The following is a 13,268-nucleotide window of genomic DNA, read 5'->3' as shown; positions in this document are numbered from 1 at the left end:
TTGAAATTCTTCTAAGATATCAATAAAGGAATCTTTATCACTAACTACTGTTCTTTAAAGATGTTTGTAAAATAAGCAATAAAATAACTCTAAAATTTGTTCGGACTTAGTAAGAAGTAGAAGGGTTGTCCAAAAAGAGAAAGGTGTGTTCAAATAGATACTGCAGTATACATGCTTTTTGACTGACTGGGACAGCTCTCACATCTGTATTGGTGGAAAGGGTCTCATTTCCACAAACAGGTTGGTTTATTTAAAGAAATAGTCTGTCTAGTCAAAATTAAACTTTCATGATTCTGATAGAGCCTGCAATTTTAAGCAACTTTCTATTGTGTGCAGTTCTGGAGGCCATATCTTCAGAAGGATATTAACAAACTTGAATCTGTGCAACGGAGGGCTACCAAAATGGTACATGGTCTAAAAAATAAAACTTACCAGGATAGGCTCAATGACCTAAATATATATAGCTTAGAGGAGAGAAGGGAAAGAGGTGATATGATAGCAACTTTCACGTACGTTAAAGGGTTTAGTAAAACTGAGGCTGTGGGTATTTTACATAAAATGGAAAATTCAAGAACAAGGGGTCATGATCTCAAGCTAAAGGGTAGTAGATTCAGGAGTAATTTGAGGAAGCACTTCTTTACAGAAAGAGTGATTGATTTATGGAATAAACTTCCTCAAGAGGGAGTAATGACAAACACTGTGGGGGACTTTAAAAATGCATGGGACAAGCATAAGGCTATCCTACGAACTAGATAAGTTTATACTGTTAGGTAATAGCGGGCAGACTTGTTGGGCCTATGGCTCTTATCTGCCGTCAATATCTATGTTTCTATGTTTCTTATGTACTCCTATTATCAAATTTTCTTTGTTCTCTTGCTATCTTTATTTGAAAAAACCCAGAAATATAACGCTTAGGAGTCGGCCCATTTTTGGTTCAGCACCTGGGTAGCGCTTTCTAATTGGTGTGCTGCCCAGGTGCTGAACCAAAAATGGGCTGGCTCCTATGCTTACATTCAAATAAAGATAGCAAGAGGATGAAGAAAAAATTGATAAACAGAGTAAATTGCATGCTCCATCGAATTATGAAAGTTTAATTTTGACTAGACTGTCCCTTTAACACATATACATATGTTCTTGCAAATACACAGTTCTAATATATTTTACTATGTCTTTTAATTTCAGCAAAAAAATGTTGTTTTCAATGACCCTGATAGAGTGACACGAAGTACCTGGCAGGATAACATTATTTTTGAAGCACAAATAAATTAAATTATGCGCTTTTCAGTGTAATTGCATTTGCTGTTATTTTCACATCATATATATATATATATATATATCAGTATCATGGCTCCCATTTATTAAAATCTGTGTGGACAAGGTTCCCCACACAAGGTGCATGTCCATGCCCCTTTAGGGTCTCAGACGCAGCATAGGCAGCTAGAGAGTAGTTCATGTGTGCCATATAGATAACGTTGTGCTCACACCCGTGGAGTTACTTAGAGAGGGCAATGATTGGCTAAATGCAAGTCTGACAAAATAACTGAAATAAAGGGACAGTCTGCAGAGGCTTAGATACAAGATAATCACAGAGGTAAAAAGTGTATTAATATAACTGTGTTGGTTATTCAAAACTGGGGAATGGGTAATAAAGGGATTATCTATCTTTTTAAACAATACAAATTCTGGTGTAGACTGTCCCTTTAAAAAATAATTTTCCTGTGTACTTAAATAAGAATTTTGCAGTATAATGTAAAATCACAATTTGATGCATATTTTTAATGCGAGTTATAATATGTACTATATACTCTCTTTAAGACGTACTTTGATTTTTACACAGTACTGTCAACTCATTTTTATTGACCCTTTGTACTGTAATATATGTGTCTCATTAGCATACATGTCGGTTATGCCCTCTTAGGGTAAAAAAAAAAATAGCTTTTCAGGAATTCAATGAAGGACCTTGTAGCACTGAAGTTTTTTTTTTTTTTTTTTTTTTTTAATGATTAGGAAAGTCAAAATTAAATTTGCTTGATTTAGATAGAGCAAGTCATTTTAAGATACGTTTAAATTCAGTACTTTTTTCAAAATGTACTTTATTCTCTTGGTATCCCATGTTGAAAATGAATGCGCACATATCTTACTCTAGTGGGAGCTACTGTAGCTGCTGATTGGTGCCTGCACACATTTGTCTCATGTGATTGGCTGACTAGATGTGTTCCGCTAGCTGCCAGAAGGGCAATGTTGTTTCTTCAGCAAAGGATAACAAGAGAATTTAGCATATTTGATAATAGAAGTAAACTGGAAAGTTGTTTAAAATTGTATGTTCTATCCAAATCATGAAAGAAAATGTTGAGGTTTCCTGTCCCTTTAAAGATAATTCTGTTTGAGCTGAGAGCCTTAGAGAATTGGACCCTAAAACACTGAATAGACAATAATGATGCAAGAAAATATCTTTGCTATTTAATTTTATATACAGTAGTTGTAACCTTAAAGTGAAAGTTAATCCTAACGTTTTACAAACGCTAGGATTGACTATTGAAACAAATAAAGGGGACTTTCATTCATGAAGTATAAGGTACTTCATGTAGAAAGCTCTTTTATTTGTTTCAACCGATCGGCGATTTGAGCTGCTACCAAATGCCACGGCAAAAAAAACATTTCCTAAGAGGTGACGTTTTTACCTTTTAGCCAATAGCAGTGTGGTAAATCTGATTCTCATGGGTGCCAAGCCATATTTACCGCACTGCTATTGGCTAAGAGGTGAAAAAGTCACCTCTTAGCAAAAATTTTTTTTTTAGCCGTGGGCATTTGTTAGTAGCTCAAATCGCCGATCGGTTGAGACAAATAAAGTCCCCATTATTTGTATCAATAGTAAATCCTCGTGTTTGTAAAACGCTTGGATTAACTTTCACTTTAACAATATCCAGTGTCACCTCATTTATGACCTGGAGCTGATCCTTTGATTGGCTGCTCTATTTGCTGCTTGATAAACAGTACATCCGAATATCTATTTACAAGCAAATAAGGGACAGACTTGCATAGGCTTTGTGTTGTGTTAGGTGCAGTACTGTATGTTCTCACAGTGCTGTATAAAAATAAGATAATAGCAAAGAAAGGATTATACATGAACATTTCTACTTTTTCCAGCTATTCTGTGTCTCCATGATCAAAGTTGCTTTGCCTGATTTGTGAATGCAAGAACCACAGGATCTGATTTTTTTTTTTTTTTGTCTGTGGTGAAACTCTGCACAACTCTGGCAGTAATTACTAGGAGAAAGTAATAACTGTTCTGCTCTGGGTGTTGTAACAACTCCCTTAGCCTTAACTGGCTAACATGCTCTTCATAGGGAGACTGCTGTTTGCAAAATTAGATATTGTATTTCAGTAAAGGTCACTTTTAACCAGCATTGCTTCAGCATTATTATCTTGGTACAACACTCTGTCCTCCCCAGAAATGGCTCACACTGATTTTAGATTAATTACCTTTTGCTGGGCGGTTATTGCTGTCGCCCCTCCACCCACGATGCAGGATTTTTGAAGCGTTAAGACTTGTTGATCAATTATTGTTTGGCTCTATATTTATTACAAGCAAATAATGATCGTTTATTGTAAGTGGCAACAGCTGCACAAAGTGCAATTTTTGGGCTTTTATTTAGTTTCAAATGAAGTATTAATTTGATAAATTATATCTTACTAGAATTAACAGAGATGAATAATGCTGTAAATAAAAAAATACAGATATATATTTTTACTGAATTTTGCATCTATTTCCTGGCAGGTTTCCAATGTTATAAAAAAGCTCTAAATTGTGTATCCTAAGACTCATTGTACATGCTGTACATACAATTATGTGTTTGGATAGGAATTTGCAGATACTTGCAAAAACAAAAAAAATAAAAATGGAAGGCTTGCAAAGTTGTTTTTTCTAAAGTTAAAATATTTCTATAGAATATGGAAATTTAACAGCTATAATAAATGTCATAAACCATATATTATAAGTTAACGAGCAATGAAAATGTTTTAAGTGATCTTTTTTAAATTGTATTAAGAGAAAATGATGTGAACAGATTATCTAAACCAGCACTTTTTTTATCTTATTAAAGGGACATTAAACCCAATTTTTTTTCTTTCATGAATCAGATAGAGAGTGCCATTTTAATATTTCATTCTCTTTATATTCTTTCCTGAAAAGTCTAGATAGCTTCAGAAACTTCTGATTGGTGGCTGCACATATTTACCTCGTGTGATTGGCTCACCCATGTGCATTGCTATTTCGTTAACCAAGGATATCTAAACAATGAAGTAAATTAGATAATATAAGTAAATTGGAATGTTGTTTAAAATTATATTCTCTGTCTGAATCATGAAAGAAAAAATTTGGGTTTATTCTCCCTTTAAAAACAGAAAGCAGCCAGTTTTGTTATTTGACACCAAGAGCCTGAGGATCAGAAACTCACCAGCATGGAGAGGAATAGCCCAAAATCTTTTTTAGAAAGTAAAATGTAGGTGCCACTTTTTCACAACTAGAACCCTTTATAGCAAGATAAACAGCTCTCAAACTAAACTATTTGAGGAACCTCACAGTACTGACAAGACTTCTAAGATAATCTCTACAGACCAGAGTTTTTTAGGTCATCAGGCAGTGACTATATAGACTTTAGACAGCTCTAGCATTAGACAGCTGCCTAAGTCCTATAAGAATCTTGCAATACAAATCAGTGACAGCAACTCTTGTTTGCACTGTCCGCCCAGTGGCAATTCTACAGGGTATTGGGATGAGCCAAAAATAAATGCAGTATTGTCAGATTTATAAAAAAAAAAAAAAAGTATTTAAAGTGACAGTTTATTTTACATTTTTATACACTTTAATTTGTATCCAATTATCCATTTTGCCTGCTGGAGTGTATTAAATTGTTTACAAATAGCTATTTTGCCTTTATATCAGCATTTTAAATAGCAGATTTTGCCAGTGCTATCCCTACCCATACTAAAAGTTTTTATGCTTAAATTAAAGAAAGAAACCTGTGTAAACATTGCACCAGCAAAAGGAATTACACTCCCAGTAGGGGGTAGAATAGATAAGCAATAAAATGTTAATTTTCAATTGTTCTAAGTACTGGGCTTTGCTTTACAGAGAAAATATAAAGAAGCATGTGTGTGTACAGAAAGTGATAAACGAAGGATATCTGATTTCACTTAAAACTCAACCAATTTTGATTGGTTGTTGATTCAAAGAACAAAACCAGCTATAACAAATAAAAAAAAAAAATCTAACGTAGCATTTTCTCATTCGTTTAAAGGGACACAAGTCAAAATAAACTTTTATGATTCAGATAGAGCATGCAGTTTTAAGACACTTTCCAATTTACTTCCAGTATCAAATTTAGAACACTCTTTTTATATTTACACTTTCTGGGGAACAAGATCTTACTGAGCATGTGCACAAGCTCACAGGGTATACATATACTAGTCTGTGATTGGCTGATATCTGTCACATGATACAAGAGGCCGGAAAATTTAGGAAAAAATTAATTTGTCATAAAAAAATCTACTGCTTTATTTGAAATTCAGTCCGTGCTATTGCATTGTCTTTTTATTATGTATTTATTAATTATGTAATTCTACTGCATTGAGTGGTCCTTTAATCTCTGCAGCCGGTCTGACAAGTTACTGGTAAACACACTAAGGTAAAAACAGATTTACAGTATGCTATCACTTTACATTTTTGTCCTCTTATTCAGCAAGGGTTCAGCGTGGGGTTTATGCTATGTATATATAACTTATATTTTAAACTTTTTGGCTCCCTAGCATATGCCAGTGTTCAGATAATGTTGAGCCTAACAAAACAAGAATGTGCCTTTTGGGTGCTACTATATTTTAAGTTGTTGCTCGCAGCTAAACAGGAATATGTCCCAAAGGGCATTTAGGACGTTACAGCCATAGACTCAGAGCTTTAGCCCCTACCAGACCACCCTGATAAACCACAGTGATCTCTTTGGGAGAGAAAACATCCATTGTAATTGGCCTGCATTGTTTATTAAAAAAGGGTTTAAGACATTTTAGAAAACATTTAGAAAACAACACCAATTTATCTTGTGAAAATACCACTTTGTTAGATCCCCAGTTAAATTTAAATGTAATTGTTTCTGAATTTGTAGTAGTTTTTGAAAGACATAAAGTGACGTTTGTATGATTGTAATGATTTTGGGTTATTTATAAGTCATAAAGTCGGAACAAAAGATTTAAAAAAAAATATTTGTGTTTTTTTCTAAAAATGTCAGATCCCAGTTAATCTTTATATTTATAACTTCAGGTGCACACTTAGAAAATGTTACAATCCTATAAATCTGCTTTGGAGGAATGAAGAGACTTTTCATAAAGCTGTTTAATGACTTTGTGGATGATTAAACATGTGTAAATCCTCTTCTTTCCAAACTTGCAATAGTGTGTCCCTCCCTACCAGTAAAAAGAGGCAGTTGTACTTATCATTGTGAGTATTATTAGGAAGTACAAAACCAATGCTGCAGTATTTGTTTCAATTTCAATTTAAACAGATTTGTTTCCGAGGTAGGGCCGGATTGGCCCGCTGTGATACCGGGAGATTTCCCGTTGGGCCTCAGCCACTGCAGGGCCACATCAGTTGGCAGAGCATGCATAGGGAGGTCATGAAGTGACCCCTGTACACACGCACAGCACATCTATTCAAAGCAGCTCCTCTCCTGACAGTATGGCTTCTGATGTGGAGACCTTGGGGGGGCAGGTCAGTCACCACTTAGAACACTTGCCAGGCAAGGAAAGGGGCCAGGGGAGGAGCTGAGCCAAGGGCCAGGGGGGCTGGAATACAGGGCTGGTTTGATTTCTCAGTCCGGCCCTGTTCCTAGGAAAAACTTTTTTTGACATATGTAAAACACTGTTCTTTCATATACATAGTAAAAAAATTTGGAGTGCATCGTTCCTTTAACATTTCTAAAAGAGTAAAAAAAAAGTTGCGCTATTCAGTCATAAGCAACTGGGGGAAAACTTTTTTTTTTTATCTTACATCTTTGAATTAAATTATTATTGAAATAAAAAATACTACTTTGCTATCTCTTATGTAGGTTACCTAACTTTTTTATTACTATAGTATTGTTTTATTTTAAATATATGAGGATACTTGTCTACCATTTGTGTACACATGTTGTTATTGTTATTAATAATAATAATGATAATAACAGTATTACCCTTTGTTAGTATTGGGCCAACATATTCTGCAACAATAAAACATAGACACATTACACCATGGTACAATTTAAAAAAAAATAAAAAATAACATGAATTCTGTATACAAAAGAGAAAAACATCAGTGTTAAATTGACACATGCAAAATTAGCTCCGTTTGGGAATATGAAGCAATTAGTTTAGAAACAGATTGTGGTCACATTGACTGTCCTTTGTGGTCTCCAGTGAACCAATTGCCATTAATTTATTGTGTGTGCAGTACTTGTGTAAAGATCATTGGTGCTTGCAGTCTTCAGCTGCCATCCTAGAAACTTTCCAGTTCTAAGGAGAAAGCTTTATTTTTACAGTGTTTATGTATAGTTTGAGTATAGTTATGTGCAGTGTATTTGTATCTTCATGTGTATAACATTTAATTATGCATTATATATATATAATCTTATGAAAGAGTATCATTTAAACATGTTGATTTTTTTTGGCCTGTAAAAATGCATGTTGGCTTATTAGCTATTCAAGCAATGAGATTTAGCAGGAAGTACCTATAATCCTATCAGCACTAGTACGAAATCAACAACTGGTAATGCTTTGTTAGTTTCAGTTTAAATTTAAATAACTTTTACTTCACGTTTTTTCAAAGAAAAAATACATTTTCAACATGTTTAAAGGGACACGAAACCCACATTTTTTCTTTCTTAATTCAGATAGAGTGTACAATTTTAAACAACTTTCCAAATAACTTCTATATATATATATATATATATATATATATATATATATATATATATATATAAAAAGGAAAGTTAAACAGTACTCCCAGACTGGACCGGGGACACATCACTTGACCCTGAAACACTACTCATCTATGGTGCTATATCACTCTCAAAAAGATGCACTATTTCTAGAGTCACATGCAGTCTTGGCCCAGACCAGCCTGGGAGCAAGTCGCTTGGGAAAATTATTAAACAGACATTACAATACACACAAGAATAAAGTCTAGCACTCGTTCACAAGCTCTCAGCTAAGTTTTAAAGAAACTGGAAGAGTCAGTTACCACATTTGGCCAAATGGGACACGCCCATGTACCACGTCAAGGTCTCTTCCAAAACCTGGGACCCTAATACAGCCACACAAATATGAGCTTGCACCTGTGTGTGAGCCTGCATTTGTGTGGCTGTATTAGGGTCCCAGGTTTTGGAAGAGACCTTGACGTGGTACCTGGGCTTGTCCCAATGTGGCCATATGTGGTAACTGACTCTTCCAGTTTCTTTAAAACTTAGCTGAGAGCTTGTGAGCGAGTGCTAGACTTTATTCTTGTGTGTATTGTAATATATATATATATATATATATATATATATATATATATATATATATATATATATGCAGCCACCAATCAGCAGCTAGCTCCAAGCTCCTCAGCCTACCTAGGTATGCTTTTCAGAGAGAGAGAACGAAGCAAATTAGATAATTGAAGTACATTTGTGCCTCTTATCATTGGTTCATCTGATGTTTTCTGCTAACTCCATCAAGCTGATATATAGTGTCATATTGCTGTTTGTGGTCAATTATTAAAATAGCTTAAAATAAGTTTTTTTTTTTTTTACATGTTTGAAAATAATATATAGTTAATTAAATGCCACATCTTTTATACCTAATACACCTTTGTTCAAGATTGCTGCCCTTGTTATCTGTACAGCTGCAAAGATGTTAAACATATTGGTAAAGTTATGTTGAGCAACCCACCAATCGCCAGCTGTGTTCTGCGTGGGAGCTGCATTACTTGTGGCTCTTGTGTGGGAATATACCTATGTATTTAACCCGTGTGTGTGTGTTGGGGGGGGGGGTCAGTAACATAAAAAACAAGAGCATGATGTTTTGCAGTAGAGTGTCCATTTAAAGGATATTTAATATTAAAATGCTCTAATTCTTTATAACAATGTATTATTAAATTAAATGCTTTTTGCTAGCTAATTGACTCATCAGCCAATCTGCTCAACGATGTCATAATTAAACTTCCATGATTCAAATAGAGCAGGTTATATTCTCAAATTTGCTTTGTTCTCTTAGTATTATAAGAGCAATGCATTACTGGAAGCAAGATAAAAACATCTGGAGAGCCAATCACTAGCTCCCAGCTGTGCATTGCTGCTCATGAACCTACCTAGGTATGCTTTTCAACAAAGGCTGCAAAAAGAAGTAAGCAAATTTGAGACTATTTCATTTTTTACTTTACTGTCCCTTTAAACATGTTAAAATATTGTAACAAACTACAAGATATGTTTAATTATTGCACTTAAATTCACCTTCAAAAATATTGTAACAAATTACAATTTACGTTTAATTAGGAAAGTCAAAATTACACTTGCATGATTCAGATAGAGCATGTCATTTTAAGACACTTTTAAATTCACTTCTATTTTCAAATGTGCTTCGTTCTCTTAGTATCCCTTGTTGAAAATGTATACGCACATAGCATACACTAGTGGGAGCTGCTGCTAATTGGTGCCTGCGCACATTTGTCTCTTGTGATTGGCTAAAAGAAGCAAATTTCATAATAGAAGTTGTTTAAAATTGTATGTTCTATCTGAATCATAAAAGAAAATGTTGGGGTTTACTATCCCTTTAAATTCACCTTTAAAAATCCAAGTGGGACTGTAAATGCTGTGTCTGTATTTTTTAAAATGCTACAACTTGTCTTACAGCACTTATCACGTTTTTATTTTATTTCAGATTCATGACCTGAGCACTCTGCGGTGCGCCCTTCTCTTCCGCCTGCTTTTGTAACTCTTCACCTGTTAGTAAATTGCCATACAAGCAAATAACTCCCTCTTCTTTCTTTTGTTCTTTTTCAGACTGAAAATTACTCATTTGACACAAACTATGTGAATAGCAGAGCACATCTGATCAAAAGGTACAGTCCTTTACTGAAAATCAATTATTTTCACAAGCTGAAGTCCTCTATACCTAGATTTCAAAATAACTTCTTTTTTTTTTTTTTTTTTTTTTAATAACTAACATAGCTTTTCAAGTCTACTGGATTTTCTGTGTTTTATTGTAAAGCAAAGAATGTGTTGGCTGCATCTCCCTGACAACAATCTATTTACAAGAGTAGGTTTAGATGAAATGTGGGCCTCTATCCTTTTTACAATTTATGGTTTAGAGAAAGTGAGTGAGACAAAAGAAGACAAATTTGCTTTGTAACAGACACTAATTCAGATTCAGCTCTTGTTTAATTATAGTAGTGTTATTACACAGGAAGACAAGTGAATGGTCTGGTGGTCAAAAACAAGCTAACAACACAGTAGATATATTTATTGCTTGAGATGTACGAAGGAAAACAAACACACCTGCTACACAATGAGACACATCTGCCTCTCTCATTATTTTTATGTGAAGGCTTCATCAATCAAAACCATGACTACTATTAATACAGTCAAGCAGCTATCTCACATCCCCACCCTACTCTGTTGTAGCTTTCATTCACCCAGTGAAAAGCTAGGAATGCAAAAGTAAACATCCCTCCATAGCTCAATACTGGATGACTTCACCTCAGGATACATAACAATGTCATGCAGATTTGCTTTTCAATAAAAGAAGTCTCTTCAAAGCTAAAACTTAAATTATCTTCAAAGAGGTTGTTCCCATGGTACTAATTTCATCTCTATGATGGTTTTGTGGTTTCTCACACGCAAACTATTTTATCTCAGTCACCAGGAAGTTTACTGTCTAAGCACACCAATAGGTTTTATTTACTTATTTTTTTTATTCACAACACTTTTCTACAGTCATATACTTAAAGCAGAAAGAAAGGGGGAAAAATAGTTAATATAGAAGATTTCAGCAAACCTTACTGGAATGTCCATGTTAGTTTTTTTTTTTGTGTTCTCTAAAGTAATGCAACAAGCAATGACATGAAAAAAAAAACAACTCTACTCCACTAAAACAAATTATGTTTTGTATCTCTGTCCTTTTAAACAATACAGTGGACAAAAACTGCACATTATGGAGTCAAATACAAGGTACTCAGTAATTATGGAAGTGCTTGAGCTACTTGTTTTATGTTAGTGAGAGATAAGTGATTACATTTCACCTGCTAATGGTTTTATCTTTACTTTATAAATCCAAAAATGTTTTATTTACGTAATTAACTTGTGTGTGAACACACTAGGCACTCTAAGTAGTAAATATAAATTATAATGTATATCTCTCTCTCTCTTCTCTCCTTTCTCTATCCTCTCTCTATCCTCTCTCCTCTCTCTTATCTCCTCTCTCTTCTCTCCTCTCCGCTCTCTCTGTCCTCTCCTCTCTCTCTGTCCTCTCCGCTCTCTCTCTCTCCTCTTCGCTCTCTCTCTCTCCTCACTCTTTTCTCTCCTTTCTTTCTCCTCCCTCTCTTCTCTTTCTTATCTCCTCTCTTCTTTCTCTCCAACCTCTTTTCTCTCCTTTCTCTCTTTCTCTCTCCCTCCTCCTTTCTTTCTTTCTTTCTTTCTTTCTTTCTTTCTTTCTTTCTTTCTTTCTTTCTTTCTTTCTTTCTCTCTCTCTCTCTCTCTCTCTCTCCTCTCTCTCTCTTATTAAAGGTATATTCTTGCCTAAACTTGTGTTCTCAAAAATGCTTCTAGTAAGTGTTTTTGTGATAGATTTTGCTGTTAGTGTGAAATATGGAGGTATCTTATCCATGGCTCAGCGAGCGCAAGGGTATTGAAAAAATATTTTACTATAACACTGAATTAAATAATATGGGTGTCCCTTTAATTGTATTCTAATGTGTTACTGTTAAAGGGACAGTCAACACTAAAGTTTTTGTTGTTTTTAAAGGTAGATAATCCCTTAATTACCAATTCCCCAATTTTGCATAACCAACACAGTTATAATTATACACGTTTTACCTCTGTAATTACCTTGTATCTAAGACTTAGCAGACTGCCCCCTTATTTCAGTTCTTTTGACAGACTTGCATTTTAGCCAATCAGAGCTGTCTCCATGGTAAATTCACGTGCATAAGCTCAATGTTATCTATATGAAACACGTGAACTAATGCCCTCTAGTGGTGATTAGAGATGGCCTTCAAGGTCTAAGAAATTAGCATATGAACCTCTTAGGTTTAGCTTTCAACTAAGAATACCAAGAGAACAAAGCAAAATTGGTGATAAAAGTAAATTGGAAAGTTGTTTAAAATTACATGCCCTATTTGATACATGACAAGTTTTTTTTGGACTTGACTGTCCCTTTAAATCAGTCATATTTTGAGTTGTGTACATGAGTTAAACAAAGAAAAGAAAACTGTTTATTAGTGATGGCCAAGTGTTTGTAATTTGACAGTCAAATAGTAGAACACATGTTCTATCATTCAAATATCGCTCTGGCATGATTCTTAACATTTTAATATCGCATTTGAATGTTTATTCCCAATAATTAACAGTTTTTTAATCTCTTTTTATTTTAGTTTTTGTTTTCTTTTGATTGTGGGTCAAATATTAACTTTGCCTTTTGTATCCCTTAAACTCTGGCCTCCAAGGACCCCATAACAGGCTCAGTCACTGTGATTGACACAGTGAGGTTTAGATAGGAAAATCCTTTAAAGCTAGTGCTTGAGGGTTTCAGTTAATAAACGTCTGCATAAGGCATTAGTGTGTGCATATAATCAATTGTAAAGCTCTTCTGCTTCATATCTTGAGTTTTAAATAAAGTGGAAGAGTATATTTTGATCTGTTTTTAATAAACTTTGAGTACATTTAATAAGAAACTCCAAAATTAACTTTGATGGAACCCAGTTGAATTCAGTGCTACAGAATTTCCTTGCACTTTACAATTAAAACAATAATAACCCAGTAATTAATATTTATACTTTAGTAAGAGTATCACAGTCCTGGCATGGAGAAAAATCACTTTATTTTTGTTAAGATTTATATTGTAATATAGGTGTATTTCTTTAGTATCTAAACATCCAGTACTCTGTGAGATCAACAGTTTACAAGCTAAAATTTCTCTGAGGGACTTCACATTACTGACTCTTGACAGAAAGTTTTAGATATTTTGCATTGCTATCAATTTTACAAATT

The 13,268-nt window shown here is 34.3% G+C and overlaps 1 protein-coding gene across 3 annotated transcripts in view; it reads left to right on the top strand.

The window, feature by feature from the left end:
• PCDH19 (protocadherin 19) overlaps positions 1-13,268 on the top strand; it is a 184,267-nt gene that overhangs the window by 96,575 nt on the left and 74,424 nt on the right. For all 3 annotated transcript variants that reach the window (XM_053699398.1, XM_053699397.1, XM_053699396.1), the window contains exon 3: positions 10,065-10,123. In XM_053699398.1, the coding sequence (XP_053555373.1) occupies positions 10,065-10,123 (59 nt within the window). The remainder of the gene's footprint in view (positions 1-10,064; positions 10,124-13,268) is intronic.

This window comes from Bombina bombina, chromosome 1 (genome assembly GCF_027579735.1).
Source record: "Bombina bombina isolate aBomBom1 chromosome 1, aBomBom1.pri, whole genome shotgun sequence".
NCBI classification, from domain to species: domain Eukaryota; kingdom Metazoa; phylum Chordata; class Amphibia; order Anura; family Bombinatoridae; genus Bombina; species Bombina bombina.
The sequence above is the reverse complement of the archived record's forward strand: the minus strand, read 5'-3'. Positions and strand labels throughout refer to the sequence as shown.